This window comes from Stegostoma tigrinum, chromosome 4 (assembly GCF_030684315.1).
Source record: "Stegostoma tigrinum isolate sSteTig4 chromosome 4, sSteTig4.hap1, whole genome shotgun sequence".
Taxonomy (NCBI): domain Eukaryota; kingdom Metazoa; phylum Chordata; class Chondrichthyes; order Orectolobiformes; family Stegostomatidae; genus Stegostoma; species Stegostoma tigrinum.
Window position 1 is genome coordinate 43,695,698 of NC_081357.1, and position 17,449 is coordinate 43,713,146.

Consider the following 17,449-nt stretch of genomic DNA (forward strand, 5'->3'; position numbering starts at 1 on the left):
TAGGGGGCCTGACAGAGTAGATGTGGAAAGGTTGGATCCCTTCTGAGAATGCCTAAGGACCACAGGGCATAATCTCAGAGAAAGAAGTTTCCTATTTAAAATGGGGAGGAATTGCTTCTCTCGGAGTGTTGTGAATCTATGGAATTCTTTACGATAAAAGGCTATTGAAGCAATATATCAAGTACATTCAAGACTGAGACAGACAGACGGTTAATCAGCAAGGGAATCAGGGGTTATGGGGAAAAGAATGATGTTTATTAGACGAGCCACAATCTTACTGAAGGGCAGAGAAGGCTGAATGGCCTACCTCCACACTTACATCTTATAGTCTAATTGCAAAGCCAGTTTAATTTAGGCTTATTATAAAATTAAAAATATTTCTCAAGAGAGACTACATTTTTAAATTATGTGAATTAGTAACTGCTTGTTATTTCATTATTTTCCAAGTCACAAGGAAGTCTTCAGCTCTGGTATTCCGTCTTGTAAAAGGTACAGCGCTCCGTGTTAGGGCAGTACGCTGTTTGCCAAAAAAATTGCATATTCTCCACACAGAAAAGTATTTGTGAATTTTTCCAGTGAGGGGATTAACGCTTAAAGAAATGATTTTAACTTCTTTTGAAGTCCTAAGTTCAGGCTAGTTGCTTGGCTTAAACATAAGAATCACAGACTTTAAAAGTTTGAGTCTACTTACGGTAAAGCATAAGGGCAAATGTTGGTATCTATTGTTTCAACGGAAGGCTAAGTCCATCTTACCAGCCAGGACTTGCTCAATTATCATGTTGTTTGTCAGCTTTCAAAAATCAAAAAAATTGTGAGTTTAAAATTCTAAAGAAGAGTCATATCAGACTCAAAAAATTAATTCTGTTTCTTTCTCTGCAGATTCTGCTAGACTTGCTAAATTTCTGGAGTACTTTTTGTTTTTATTTTAGATTTCCAAAATCTACAGTATCTCGCTTTTATTTGAGGATTTAAAATTATTTCTGCTGGACAAAGATAAAGCGCAAGAGTAATGCAGTTGCCTATTATCCTGGAAAACCAACCCCAGCCCCACATCAAGATTGCCTTTAGTCCCTGAACTCATGTTGCTGCTGTTTCAAATACAGTGAGATGAAGTCTGTTGACAGTTTGGCATTAGGCCCATTCCTCAAAATGGGTGGTAATTCTCACTGCCATTATTAACTAGTTTCCTGTCAGCTGATGGTTGAAATCTACCTGACTAGTATTAAAAAAGCACAAGGAAATCGTCATTCTACACCCTGCTCCCTCCAATAACCTGATGTTGTTCCCTGGACCCCCAACACTTTAACTTTGCACTGCTGCTGCTCATCCAGTCATATACTGGTTATGTCTTACATTTGCAGTGGACAGGCTCACTAGTGAACTCTGGCCCATGGCTCAGATTTGACAACCTGGGGTATCACATCATACTCAATTATTTGTATTTTTGCTTTTAATGCATCCATTCAATGGTACAATGCAGCAGATATCACAAAGTCTTAACTATGAGTTGGAGTTGATTGAGATCTCAAGATTGTAACCAGTAGAAGTTTGTGAAAGAAGGCACAACACAAATGCAGGAAGATGGGATTGCAATAATTGATTGCAATAAATGCAATCAGATAGCTAAAGCTATGAAAATCTGGGAGTGGATTAGAGATTGGATAATAAACGTTGGCCAGCCATCAATGTCCATGTCCCAAGAATGAGTTCAAAAACTGCACAAAAAACAATCAATCCGAATGTCAGAATTTTTGATTTGTTTGATTGAGCAAAAAAAAAGTACATCTTTATTTCATGTTTCTAAGCCCGTGGAATGCGCGTAATGCACACCTGCATTATGTCAACCGAAGGCCACAATTTAAAGAGCAAACTGAATTTGGTGAAGAAATGAGGAGTTTTACACGGACTGACAGCCAAGTTGGCATTCAGATGCAAGGATACTCCTCTGGACTTAATACTTAATAGAGTCAGAAACAGGAGGAACTTACAATTTCAAAAATAAAACAGCAGTTGTCACTAAGAATACATGGTTTGAACTGACTGAGGAGCTGAGTGTTGTGTTTTGGTCTTGAATACTGTGCAGGAAGTGGTTTAATTACATAACTAAGAGAACGTAAATGCATTGTTGATTCATCTACATCTGTGGTGTAATTCCTCCACTCTTTCACTCAATTTGGCCAAGCAACATTCCTCATATCGATTTCAGTTTCCTTGGCACCCACCTGTCACTTACTATGTACTTCCTCACCATCTCCTGTATCTATCTACTACATTACGTTAGGGAAGAGGCAAAGTGAACAATCTATCTGATCCAATGTCCGCATTCTACAGATATCACTGCTGGATCCTTGAGTGCTTGTGACATTCGTAAATGATGGATATGAGAATGTGGGGTGGGGGAGAATAATAAATAAATCTGTAGATGATTCATCGATTGCTGAGTAGTTGACAGTGAGAAGGAAGGTCTTAGGTTAAAGGAAGAAACAGACAAGTTGGGCAGATCAGTGCCAGATGGGATTTAAACCCCGTTACAGCTTTGATTCAAAAAGTGAGTAAACTGCTTAATACTATAAGTCAGGTGAGAGTGACAACCCTTGACTTTGAGGCCACAGTTGACTGAATGTACCTGAGCAAAACTGGTGTCTGTAGGAATTGGGAGGTGAAATTGCTGCTGGTTGGAGTCATACCTGGCACAAGTGAAAATGGTTCTGGTTATTGAAGGTCCGTTATCTCAGCTTGAGGGCACGTTTGCAGGTGTTCCTCAGGATGGTGTCCTCAGCCCAATCACCTTCAGCTGCTTTACAAATGTCCTTCCATCTGTCTTAAGGTCAGAATTGGGAATGTTTGCCGATAATTGCACTACATTCGGCATCATTTGTGACTCCTCAGAAGTGGAAGCAATGTTCAAATATAACAAGGTTTCAACAATATTCAGGTTCGGGATAACGCGTGATATAACGTTTGCACCACACATATGTCAGGCAATGAGCAGCTCCAATAGGAGACAATCTAACCATCGTCCCTTGACATTCAATGGTTACGCCATCACTGAAGCCTGAATTATCAACATCCTGGGGGTTACCATTGACAAGGAACTCAAATTGGATTCGCCAGTGACTACAAGAACAAGATAAAGGATAGGAATACTCACCTTCTGACTCCAAAGCCTGTCCACCATCTACAAGGCACAAGCAATATTTAAGAAGCCTGACATTATCCAAGACAAAGCAGCTAGCTTGACTGGTGCCACATCCACAAGTGTCCACTGCATCCATCATCAATGCTCAGTAGCAGAGTATGTACTATCTATAAGATATCTATTTATCTGCAGAAATTCACCAAAGATCCTAAAGACTGCACCTTCCAAACCCACAACCATTTCATTCTGGAAGGATAAGGGCAGCAAATACTGAGGAAGGGTCACTAGACCTGAAACGTTAACTCTGATTTTTTCTTCACGGATGCTGCCAGATCTGCTGGGTTTTTCCAGCAACTTCTGTTTTTGTTCCTGATTTACAGCATCCACAGTTCTTTAGTTTTTATGATGGATTTAGGAGTCCTTGTCCATGAATTTCAAAAGACCTGGCAAACAAGTTCAGCACGTAATCGGGAAGGCAAATGGAATGTTGGCCTTCATTTCAAAAGGAATGGAGTATAAAAGCAGGAAAGTTTTGTTGAAACTTTACAAGGCACTAGTCAGACTATAGATGGAAGATAATGAAGAGTTTTAGGCTTCTTGTCTAAGGAAAGGTATATTGGCACTGGAAGCAGTCCAGAGGAGGTACACAAGACTGATACCATAAAACATTAACATGGCTTTGTCTCCACAGATGCTGTCAGACTTGCTCAAATTTTCCAGCAATCTCTGCCTTGTTTCTAGTGAAGTCTGAACAAAGAGAGATCAATTATGCTAAAACAAACTCTAATGCTTTTCTTCCAACTATTTCAGCAAGGTGGACCATTGGCATTCGAAGTGTCTGATCCTGTCACATGACAAATTGAAACTGGATGAATTACTTGAATTACCCGAGCACCAAACCATCATCTCCCAAACCATCCATGATCTTATCAACTCAGGTGACCTCCCACCCACAGCCTCCAACCTCATTGTTCTCCAACCCTGCACAGCCCGCTTCTATCTCCTTCCCAAAATCCACAAACCCGCCTGCCCTGGTCGACTCATTGTCTCAGCCTGTTCCTGCCCCACTGAACTCATCTCCACTTATCTGGACTCCATTTTCTCTCCCTTGGTCCATGAACTCCCTACCTATGTCTGTGACACCACCCACGCCCTCCACCTCCTCCAGAACTTCCAATTCCCCGGTCCCCAACACCTCATTTTCACCATGGATGTCCAGTCCCTATACACCTACATTCCCCATGCAGATGGCCTTAAGGCCTTCCGCTTCTTCCTGTCCCGCAGGTCCGACCAGTCCCCCTCCATCGACCTCCTCATCTGCCTAGCCGAACTCGTCCTCACCCTCAACAAATTCTCTTTTGATTCCTCCCACTTCCTACAGACAAAAGGGGTGGCTATGGGTACCCGCATGGTCCCAAGCTTTGCCTGCCTCTTTGTAGGTTACGTGGAACAATCCCTCTTCTGTACCTACACTGGCCCAAAACCCCACCTCTTCCTCCGTTACATTGATGACTGTATTGGCGCCGCCTAAGGCTCCCAAGAGATGCTCGAACAGTTCATCCATTCCACCCAACCTCAAGTTCACCTGGGCCATCTCCAACACATCCCTTACCTTCCTGGACCTTTCTGTCTTCATTTCAGGCAACCACCTTCAAACCGATGTCCATTTCAAGCCTACTGACTCCAGCAGCTGCCTGGAATACACCTCCTCCCACCCACCTTCCTGCAAAAATTTCATCCCGTATTCCCAATTCCTTCGCCTCTGCTGCATCTGCTCCTAGGATGAGGCATTTCACTCCCACACATCCCAGATGTCCTCATTCTTCAAGGGCCGCAACTTCACCCCCCCGTAGTGGTCGAGAACGCCCTCGACCATGACTCCCGCATTTCCCGCACTTCATCCCTCATAGCCCGCCCTCGCAATAACCGCCCCAAGAGAATCCCCCTAGTCCTCACTTACCACCCCACCAACCTCCGGGTATAACACATAATCCTCCAACACTTCCGCCATCTACAATCCAACCCCACCACCCAAGACATTTTTCCCACCCCACCCTTGTCTGCCTTCCGGAGAGACCACTCTGTCCGCAACTCCCTTGTTCGCTCCACACTCCCCTCCAACCCCACCACACCCAGCACTTTCCCCTGCAACCGCAGGAAGTGCTACACTTGCCCCCACACCTCCTCCCTCACCCCCATCCCAGGCCCCAAGATGACTTTCCACATCAAGCAGATGTTCACCTGCACATCCGCCAATGTGGTATACTGCATCCGCTGTACACGGTGTGGCTCCCTCTACATTTGGGAAACCAAGCAGAGGCTTGGGGACCGCTTTGCAGAACACCTACGCTCAGTTCGCAGTAAACAACTGCGCCTCCCAGTCACAAACCATTTCAACTCCCCCTCCCATTCCTTAGACGACATGTTCATCCTGGGCCTCCTGCAGTGCCATAACGATGCCATGCGTAGGTTGCAGGAACAGCAACTCATATTCTGCTTGGGAACCCTGCAACCCAATGGTATCAATGTGGATTTCACAAGCTTCAAAATTCCCCTCCCCCCACTGCATCCCAAAACCAGCCCAGCTTGTCCCTGGCTGCCTAACCTGTTCTTCCTCTCACCTATCCCCTCCTACCACCTCAAGCCGCACCTCCATTTCCGACCTACTAACCTCATCTCGCCCCCCTTGACCTGTCTGTCCTCCCTGGGCTGACCTATCCACTCCCTACCTCCTCACCCACACTCTCCTCTGCACCTATCTTCTCCTCCAAATCTCTTCAGTCCGCCTCCCTCTCTCTCCCTATTTATTTCAGAATCCTCTCCCCATCCCCCTTTTCTGATGAAGGGTCTGGGCCCAAAATGTCAACTTCTCTGCTCCTAAGATGCTGCTTGGCCTGCTGTGTTCATCCAGCTCCACACTTTGTTATCCTGAATTACTTGAACATACAATTTAGGGATTATAGAGCATTTGCTGTCCAACCTTCCAAAGAAATGCAGGGCCTTAGGCTAAGCCTGTCCCCTCCATTTCTGTCTCCAAGTTACTAGCTGGAAAGATTGCTTTCTGTTTAAAAATAAACCCCATCTTGGATTTTATCATAAAGGAATTTTCTGTGGGTTTATTTCTAAGCCTGACACTCAGAAAAGCACAGTCTGTGCAACACATCCTAGTTTACATCAACAAGGGATGGGAAGAAAAGGGAAAATCTTACATTAAATAATACATTGCTGTCTTGAGCTTGAGAGGGAAAAGGCAGTCATAATTTAAACTCACTTCTATTCCCCCTTTGTTCATGACAGCATCATTCCATGATTTCACTATACAAAATTATAAGACTTCTCAGCAAAGGTGGAAACTGATATATAGTTCCTACCTTCTCTAGTTTGACTGATGGAGCTCTGCCAAAACGATGTCCGACAGGACTGAATCCACCTAATTAAAAGATACCACACTGTAGTGAGTTATAACTATTAGTGAAGGCAATAAAGTCTGTGTTTTAGAAGTTCTCCACATTAAATAGGGATTTTCATTAAAACATATTCCAAATTCAAGCATTTTGACAGAAAACCACTTGAATGTAAATCTTGAATCCAGTGTGGCACTTTAGGCCACAGCAGTGTGAAATACATACAACTGGAGGATAGGTGATATTATTTGTCTGTAACATTTGCTCTGTGCCACAGCAATACCTGATTTAGTGTTTAAAGTAACAGTACTCATTAAAATTTCGGTGCATTAGGCAATTTTTCACTACACATTTGAGAATGCTACAAGTGTTTTTTACCAGAACTCAAAAGAGAATGCAAAGTGAACAAATTAAGGACAACTTTCTCATCAATGGAGGTCAATGTTACTGGAAATTTTTTTTTCGATTAGCCTAAGTTTTAACTGCAGAATCTCTTGTTTCCTCTAGCTTGTTCAGTGATTGATTAGCATGCACACTTTTGATTCAGGTTAGATAAATATTGGTTGACTCCTGAAGTCTCTAGCATCACAGATTCACCGCACATAATAGGTATGGGAATAAGCCATTCAGCCCACTGAGCCTGCCCTGTCGTTCAATACAATCGTAACTGATTGTACACTTCAGTGCCTTTCACTCACCCCATCTCTTATTATAAACATGTGGGACATTGGAATCTGAAATTTATCAATCACCACCTTAAATATTCTCAAAGACTTGTTTCCACAGCCTTCTGTAGAGAATGCCAAAGAATCACAACCTGGAATAGAAAGGTTTCTTCTCATCTTGGACCAAGGTGGGATCACTCTCATTTTAAATTCTGTCCATGGTTCTATTTTGATTTGATTTATTGTAGTCACATTTACCTAAGTACAGTAAAAAGTTTTGTTTTGCGAGCAGTGTTGTCAGATCATTACAAACAACAACATTTAGATCATAGGGTGCTTAGACAGAGAGAGGCATACAAGGTTACGGCAGTACGGAAAGTACACAAAGCAAGATCAACATTGGCAATATCGACATTATCCTTAACAAGGAGAAACGTGCTTCTAGCATCTGCATTGTTTATCTCCCTAGATATTTTGTAAGTTTCAATGAGATCACCTCTCATTCTTCAAAACTCCAAAGAATACAGACTCATTTTGTCCAACCTATTTTGTGAAGACAGTCCTGCTGTTCTGAAAATAAGTCTGCATAAACTTCAGCACACTGCCTCTATGGCAATAATAACATGCCCGAGACAAGAAAATCAAACCTACACACCATACTCCAGGTGCTGTCTAACCAAGTCCATATACAATTGAAGCAAGACTTCACTACTCCTGTACTTATGTCCCACTACAATAAAGGCCAATTTTCTATTGTTAATACGTTGCTGCATCTGAATGGTAGCCTTCTGTGACTTGTTGAAAAGTCACTTTGCCCATTGATATTCCAATCTCTTGTCATTCAAGAAATACTGTGCACATCTGTTCCACCGATCAAAGTGGATGACCTCACATATTTCCACACTACATTCTTTCTGCCATGTTCTTCCCTGTGAACATCCTGTCATTCACTAAGACTGTCCAAATCCTCCTGAAGCTGTCTCAAAAAAAAAACACACAACTTCCTAGCATTTGCATTTGCAAATTTGAAAATATTACATTTGATCTCCACATTTCCACCTCCAAAACCATTGGTCGATATTATGAACAACGGGGCCCAAGGACTCATTCTTGTGAACCCAACTAGTCACATTCTGCCAATGTAAAAACACCTCACTTATTCCCATATAATAAAATGTGAGGCTGGATGAACACAGCAGGCCAAGCAGCATCTCAGGAGCACAAAAGCTGGCGTTTCGGGCCTAGACCCTTCATGAGAGAGGGGGATGGGGAGAGGGAACTGGAATAAATAGGGAGAGAGGGGGAGGCGGACCGAAGATGGAGAGTAAAGAAGATAGGTGGAGAGCGTATAGGTGGGGAGGTAGGGAGGGGATAGGTCAGTCCAGGGAAGACGGACAGGTCAAGGAGGTGGGATGAGATTAGTAGGTAGATGGGGGTGCGGCTTGGGGTGGGAGGAAGGGATGGGTGAGAGGAAGAACCGGTTAGGGAGGCAGAGACAGGTTGGACTGGTTTTGGGATGCAGTGGGTGGGGGGGAAGAGCTGGGCTGGTTGTGTGGTGCAGTGGGGGGAGGGGACGAACTGGGCTGGTTTAGGGATGCAGTCGGGGAAGGGGAGATTTTGAAACTGGTGAAGTCCACATTGATACCATTAGGCTGCAGGGTTCCCAGGTGGAATATGAGTTGCTGTTCCTGCAACCTTCGGGTGGCATCATTGTGGCAGTAAGCAGAGGTTCACCTGCACATCTGCCAATGTGGTATACTGCATCCACTGTACCCGGTGTGGCTTCCTCTACATTGGCGAAACCAAGCGGAGGCTTGGAGACCGCTTTGCAGAACACCTCCGCTCAGTTCGCAACAAACAACTGCACCTCCCAGTCGCAAACCATTTCCACTCCCCCTCCCATTCTCTAGATGACATGTCCATCATGGGCCTCCTGCACTGCCACAATGATGCCACCCGAAGGTTGCAGGAACAGCAACTCATATTCCGCCTGGGAACCCTGCAGCCTAATGGTATCAATGTGGACTTCACCAGTTTCAAAATCTCCCCTCCACCCACTGCATCCCAAAACCAGTCCAACCTGTCTCTGCCTCCCTAACCTGTTCTTCCTCTCACCCATCCCTTCCTCCCACCCCAAGCCGCACCCCCATCTACCTACTAACCTCATCCCACCTCCTTGACCTGTCCGTCTTCCCTGGACTGACCTATCCCCTCCCTACCTCCCCACCTATACTCTCTCCACCTATCTTCTTTACTCTCCATCTTCGGTCCGCCTCCCCCTCTCTCCCTATTTATTCCAGTTCCCTCTCCCCATCCCCCTCTCTCATGAAGGGTCTAGGCCCGAAACGTCAGCTTTTGTGCTTCTGAGATGCTGCTTGGCCTGCTGTGTTCATCCAGCCTCACATTTTATTATTTTGGAATTCTCCAGCATCTGCAGTTCCCATTATCTCTCACTTATTCCCATTTTCGGTTTTCTGTCAGTCAATCATTAATCCATGCCGGAATGTTATTCTTGTCCCATATACTTTACTAACCAGCCTCCTATCAAATGCTTTCTGAGAATCTAAGTAAATCATGTAAGTAATCGTAAATAGCATTCAGTAATATCAAAAAACCAGTGAAAGCATGGATGTTACAATGGTGAAAGGATTTGACAATTTTTGGGAACAATATTGAAGGCTTGCGCTCAAAAAAAATGGCAGGGCCTATAGCAGAGCTGTTTCAGTACAGATATAACAGTGGTATTTACCTGGTAATGTGAAAAATTGCTCAGGTTTGTCCTGTCCACTAAAAACAGAATAAATCAATGTTGAACCACTTGCCCATTTTCTCCTTTTCACACCTTTATTTATACCCATTTTATGCCTTTACCTTTCCTTTAGTGCCATATCACTCCCTTTGTCTTTTGTTCTGGGCACCCTCATAAACTGTTCCACACGCTGCTCCTCCCCTCTGTCAACAGACAAAAAGACAATTTTCCAGCTTCTTCAGTTCAGAAGAGTCAAACTGGGTTAGAAATGTTAACTCTGTCTCTCCATAGATGTTGCCAGATTTGTTGACTTTCTCTAGCACTCTGTTTTTAACTCATGAAGAGGCTCCGTAGAAATCCCCATCATCAATAATGGGGAATAGCATATCAGCATATCTGTGCAAGAGGTTGAAGGACGTACGGCATTCTTCAGTCAGAGGTGTCAAGTGGATGCTCCATCTCAGCCTGTTCCAGAAATCCCAACATCATGGCAGCCATTCTTCACCTGATTCAATTCCACTTGATATCAGGCAACAGATGGAGGGACTGGTTACAACAACAGCTAAAGGCTCTGATAACATTCCAGCAATATTACTCGTGCTCTTGACTTACGCTCCAGAACCTGCTGTGCCCCTAACCAAGCTGTTCCATTATAGCTATAACACCGGCATTTACCTCACAATGTGCAAAATTATCTGGGCTTGTCCAGTATACAAAAAGCAGGATGTATCCAACCCACCTAATTAATATCCCATCAGACTACTCTCAGTCATCAGTGAAGTGATTAAAGATGTCACAACAGTACTATCAAATAGTGTTCTCTTAACAATAACCTGCTCACTGATGTCCAGCTTGGGTTCTGCCAAAGTCACTCAGGTCCTGACCTCATGACAGCCCAGGTTAAAATGGATAAAACAGCTGAATTCTAGAGGTGAAGACAGAGTCACTGCCATTGACATCATGGCTGTATTTGATATAATGTTCTGTTGAGGCGCTCTCAGAAAACTAGAGTTAATAAGAGTTAAGGGAAACATCTCCGATCGTTGGAATCATATCTAGCACAAATGAAGGTGATTGGGGTTGTCAACAATTAGTCACTTTTGCTCCAAGACATCTCTGCAGGGGTCTTTCAGTCCTAGGCCCAACTGTTTTCAACTGCTTCACCAATGAGCACCCTTCCATTGCCAGGTCAGAAGTAGGGATGGTCCTTAAGGATTGCACGATGTTGCTTTTCACATAAAAAAATGGCTCATGTCCAAATACAGCAAATAATATCCAAGTTCGGGTTGACAAATGGGAAATAACATTCATACCACAGAAGTGCCAGGCAATGACCATATAGCAAGAGAGAATCTAACCAACACTCCTTGGCATTCAATGTGTTTGTATGATTGAATTTGCCATTAACAATATCCTAGGGGTTTCCAATGACCCGAAACTAAACTGTGCTAGCCATATAAACACCGTAACTACAAGAACAGGTCAGAAGCTAGGGTCCCTGCAGCAACCAATTCATCTCCTTACATCCGATAGCCTAACATCTACAAAACCCAAGATAGGACTGTGATGGAATACTCTCCACTTGCCTGGATGAGTGCAACTCCAATGATACTCAAGAAATTTGACACCATCCAACCTGCTTGATTGGCAGCACATTCACGTATATTCGCTCCTTCCACCACATACATTCAGTAGCAGCAACCTAGATTATGTACTGCAGAAATTGACCAAATCTCCTTACATAGTACTTTCTATATCCAAAACCACTATCATCTAGTAGGTTAAAGGTTGCAGATACATGGTGGCATCATGACCTGCAAGTTCCACTCCAAGACACTTATCATTCTGAACTGTAACCATATTGCTATCTTTCATTGTGACTGGATCAAAATCCTGGAACCCCATCCATAAATAAGGTAGGCAATTTGTATTGGCCCAGCCAGCAACACCCACATCCAGTGAGCATTAGTCATTAAAGATGGTTGAAATTTGAAGATGGAATGAAAGAGGAAAATATTATAAACAATCATTTGGTAGTACAGAATTTGAGTATTGCTGCATAAAAGACACTTTATTCCAAGCTTTTCAACTTGTACTCATTAGGACAATTTGCAAGAATATCTAATGTGCTGGGAAAACAACATTCATTCCGCATGAGAGCAGACTGATGATTGGTGGTAAGTGGAATGAACTGGCAGTGACGTTGGCAAAGATAATGCACCAGTTAGTGATGACTAACAATTAATTGTCAAGTTTTGTTTAAATTACAAAGCTGACTGAATAGTGAAGGCATTGCCTGAGAAATGAATCAGCAAATGGCTAGCACCTATTTTGTTGAGTTTTAATGGGTACAGTGCATGTACTTTTCTTTTGTAAAGAACATACTGGCGTATGCGCCCTCTAGTACATGTAAGTGTGTTACACTGCAAACCCAATATCCATCTTAAACGAATCATCAGCACAATTCTTCATACTTTCAGGGTTTTTTTTAAAAAATGAACATTGTCCAATTGTGGAATCACATCAAATTTTAGATGGCTCATTATCTGGATGTCATTATTAATTGGTATATCCTCCATGGCAATTCCACCTACCAACGAATTGTCTCACTGCCCGTACATAGTATGATATTTTTTTCTCTTCATATTGATATTCTTGTGAATTGTCCTGGTGAGTACAAGATGAAAAGCTTCAACAAAATAAGTCTTTCTTTCAGCAATACTGAAGTCTATACAAACCAATGACTAAATTTTCTGTCTTCCTTTTCATCTTCAAGTCTCACCCACCTTCAGGATTGATGTGACCTGATTCAACTCATGCAAATACTGATTAGCTGATCAAAACAACTCAATGTCATCAAAAGTGAATGATATAAATTTTCTGATGTCTGATGGGTATTAACCTAGTAACACATTTCTACAAAGGGAAAAAAAATTACTACTATTTTTCCTGTAATGTGGCGTTAATTCACCATGTGCAGGCTCGAATTTCAAAATTATGCTGGGAAAATAATGGAGGGTAAAAATCCCAATGGAAAAGAAGCAACATATTTCTTTTAAGCTTCAACTGGCTTGATAGTGGCACACAAAGTAACAGCACAATATCAATGCTGAGGTCACATTTGAAAATGTGTCATTCATGATATAGTCAGGCTACTTCAATTTCACTACAACTTTGTAACATTTCAAATTAGCTATCTGAATTTCTAAAACAAAAATACAATACAACAGAAGTTTTAACTGAACACAATGCTAATACAGTGCAACGTTAAGAGAAACTATTCTGTAAATAAATCTTCATACTAAAATGTTTATCCCAGTGGAGTACAGCTTCTGAGCCCAGGGCTCGCCACTCTTCTTTGTGTTTCTTTTCTTTTTATTCTGTCTTCTCTGGTTTATTTTTGTTCTTATTTTGTGTTACTTACCTCTTAATGAAGAGCTTGGTAATGGCAACAGCATCGGCAGCCAACAGGCCAGCAGCATGGACTTGAGCAGGCCCAGCAGGGCAGACTTGTGGCAGTGATGTCAAACAGAGTTGGGCTCCCGGTGGCTTCTGCATTGTCAAGGCTATCCTAGGGCCGACTCATGGCTGCTGCAGCAGAGGCGAGTTTGGTTCCCAATGGCACATGCATCCAGGACGGATTCAAGGAGGTGGTGATGGAGGCAGTTTTAGGCCCAGTAGAAGTCCCAGCAGCATCAGCAGGGTTTGCACTGGTGAGGCAGGTCCAAAGCAGACTCATGGTAACAGTGGAATTGAGTTTGAGCTAGTGCGGTACTGGGCGGCATTGGTGGGGTCTGCATCGGTGAGGTCCAGCGATGACTCATAGTGGTAAGGGCATCAGTGGAGATGAGATGGCACCAAAGAGTGGTGACTTTCATCCCAGTGGCGGTGGCACGGCAAAGGAGACCCAAGAAGGACTTGTTGGAAAATGTTTCTTTATTTTTCTGCCTTTATATTTTATGTTTTGGTTTATGTTTCTGTGCTTTAAGATGGCACTGGAGAGTGGGGACACTATACAAGGTTTTCACTGTATTTTTGTAACAAGCTACACATGAAAACAAATAAAGCAAATAAATTAAATCAATAAAACTATCTTAGAAGCAATCTATGGTAATATGCAGAATAGCTGTTAGTGCTACAGCTACAAGAGCTAGTAAGAGGCCGAGAATTCTGTGGTAAATAAATCACCATCTGTCTCCCTAATCCTGAGCAACTTTAAAGAGGCAAGTCAGAAGTGTGATGAAATATCGTCAGTTGTCTGTTTGGCTGCAGTTCTATCAACAGTCAAAAAGCTAGGCATCATCAAGAGCAAAGCAATCAGTTTGATCAGCACCCTATCCAACACCCTGAAATATTCATTCCCTCCACCACCAGTATACCATTGCAGGTGGACGTATCATCAATAAAACATAGTGCGACAACTTCCCAATGTTTATTTGAAAGCACCTTTCAAACATATCATTTTTACTATCTAGATAAAAGGCAATAGAACACTTTGGGACACCGCACCTGCAAATACCCTTCTAAGTCGCACACTATGCTGATTTGTAGAAATTCTCACTTTTCCTTCACTGTTGTTGAATCAAATTCCTGGAACTTTCTTCCTTACAGAATTATGGGTGTCCTGACATCAGATGGCCTGCAGTGGATCAAGAGGCAGCTCACCACCAACTTCTTGGAGGCAATGAAGAATGGGCAACAAATGCTGGCCTAGCTAAAGGGCCTTTCATGTCTCCTGTCTTCCCTCAGCTTGTCTACTATTACAAGGCAATATTCAGGAGTGTGGTGGAACATTGTCCACTTGCCTGAACTACTGCATCGCCAAACATGCTTACTATCACTTGACAAGGTGCAGGACAAAACACCTTGTTCAGCATTCATTCCCTTCACTGCTGATGCACAGTGGCAGTAGCCTGTACCACACGCAAGATTCATTGCCGTTAAGTCATCAAAGCTGCTTTAACAGCATCTTCCAAACCTCTACCACCCATAAGAACGACAGCAGCAGATGCATGGAAGAGCACAACTTCTCCTCCGAGCACACTCCATTCAAACTTGGAAGTGTTGCCATGCCAAAATCTGGGACTCAATCCCTAAGAACACTGTGGGTGCCGTATACTTATATATTATATAAAGTCCAAGCAGCTCACCAACTTCTTCGTCAGGTCAGTTAGAGATTGTCAGAAAATGCTGGCCTAGCCAGTGACACCCACATCCCACAAACAAATTTTTAAAATGATGTTGCATTCTAAGGGAGTGATGAGAAGTATTATTTTGTTTTACTATGATTGCATTTCATGGTTCATTTCACTCTAAGTCTGAGAATTTGCTGTTTATGGAAATGTAATAGTCTGTGTCTGAAATAACTTTTATTTCAATTATCTACAAAGAGATAGTGCCCTGCATTCTTAAATCCAAAGATCAAGTCAGTTGTAAATCAGGCTTGAGGATATCCTGTTGTCTAGGCTTTTGCTGTGTCCTTCAGCTTGAATATATTTTGTCCCGTCACGTAGCTGGATGTGCAAGCTGATAATAGCACAACAAAACCAATAGGCATCTGGGACCTTGGTGAAACATGGGACCAACAGCACATCATCCATAAAGATTAAGGATTAAAAACGAAACAGGATGGCTGTGGAGGAAATATGGTGAAATGGAGGTTGATTCGGTACGCAAAGAGAATTAGAGAAATAAAAGAAAAAATTGAATCAAAAGAAGGATAAAAGACAATATGTTAGTTTTACAAGCCTTTAACAACAAATTCACAAGTTACTGAAAGGAAACTGCACAGCTTCTCTTCAGAGAGGAGGATGGGGAGAGGGTTCTGGAATAAATAGGGAGAGAGGGGGATGTGGACCGAAGATGGAGAGAAAAGAAGATAGGTGGAGAGGAGGGTATAGGTGGGGAGGTAGGGAGGGGATAGGTCAGTCCAGGGAAGACGGACAGGTCAAGGAGGTGGGATGAGGTTAGTAGGTAGGAAATGGAGGTGTGGCTTGAGGTGGGAGGAAGGGATGGGAGAGAGGAAGAACAGGTTAGGGAGGCGGGAATAGGCTGGGCTGGTTTTGGGATGCAGTGGGGGGAGGAGACGAGCTGGGCTGGTTTTGGGATGCAGTGGGGAAAGGGGAGATTTTGAAGCTGGTGAAGTCCACATTGATACCATTGGGCTGCAGGGTTCCCAAGCGGAATATGAGTTGCTGTTCTTGCAACCTTCGGGTGGCATCATTGTGGCACTGCAGGAGGCCCATGATGGACATGTCGTCTGAGGAATGGGAGGGGGAGTTAAAATGGTTCACGACTGGGAGGTGCAGTTGTATATTGCGAACCGAGCGGACGTGTTCTGCAAAGCAGTCCCCAAGCCTCTGCTTGGTTTCCCCAATGTAGAGAAAGCCACACCGGGTACGATGGATACAGTATACCACATTGGCAGATGTGCAGGTGAACATCTGCTTAATATGGAAAGTCATCTTGGGGCGAGGGATGGGGGTGAGGGAGGAGGTTTGGTGGCAAGTGTAGCACTTCCTGTGGTTGCAGGGGAAAGTGCCGGGTGTGGTGGGGTTGGAGGGGAGTGTGGAGCGGACAAGGGAGTCACGGAGAGAGTGGTCTCTCCGGAAGGCAGACAAGGGTGGGGATGGAAAAATGTCTTGGGTGGTGGGGTCGGATTGTAGATGGCTGAAGTGCCGGAGGATGATGCGTTGTATCCGGAGGTTGGTGGGGTGATATGTGAGAACGAGGGGGATCCTCTTTGGGCGGTTGTGGCGGGGGCGGGGTGTGAGGGATGTGTTGCAGAAAATGCAGGAGACGCGGTCAAGGGCGTTGTCGACCACTGCGGGGGGAAAGTTGCAGTCCTTGAAGAACGTTGACATCTGGGATGTGCGGGAGTGGAATGCCTCATCCTGGGAGCAGATGCGGTGGAGGTGGAGGAATTGGGAATAGGGGATGGAATGTTTGCAGGAGGGTGGGTGGGAGGAGGTGTATTCTAGGTAGCTGTGGGAGTCGGTGGGCTTGAAATGGACATCAGTTTCTAGCTGGTTACCTGCGATGGAGACTGAGGTCCAGGAAGGTGAGGGATGTGTTGGAGATGACCCAGGTGACCTTGAGGTTGGGGTGGAAGGTGTTGGTGAAGTGGATGAACTGTTCAAGCTCCTCTGGGGAGCAAGAAGCGGCGCCAATTATCCTCAAAGTTTATTTCTCCTTTTTTAAAGTTGACTTTTGGTGGTTTTTAAAGTTTTCCTAAACCTTTGTCTTCCCACTAATATTTGCCATATCATATGTTATCTTTCTTTTAATTGGACACTATCCTTAACTTCCCTGGTTAACCAAAGTTGATTAATCCCTTTCCTAGAATCATTCTTCCTTAAAGTGAACAGACATTTTCACTAAGTTAATTGTACAGCACTGCAAACCAGCCAGCAACATGTTATGATTAACGATCATAGAGCATCTCTTTCTCACAAGTGTGAAGATTTATGCAGATTGTAAGTATGATTTACAC

At 43.6% G+C, this 17,449-nt stretch overlaps 1 protein-coding gene across 3 annotated transcripts in view; it reads right to left on the reverse strand.

Moving 5' to 3' along the window:
* Positions 1–17,449, reverse strand: part of ahi1 (Abelson helper integration site 1) — a 249,179-nt gene that overhangs the window by 36,961 nt on the left and 194,769 nt on the right. For all 3 annotated transcript variants that reach the window (XM_048531564.2, XM_048531565.2, XM_048531563.2), the window contains one exon: positions 6,511–6,569. In XM_048531564.2, the coding sequence (XP_048387521.1) occupies positions 6,511–6,569 (59 nt within the window). The remainder of the gene's footprint in view (positions 1–6,510; positions 6,570–17,449) is intronic.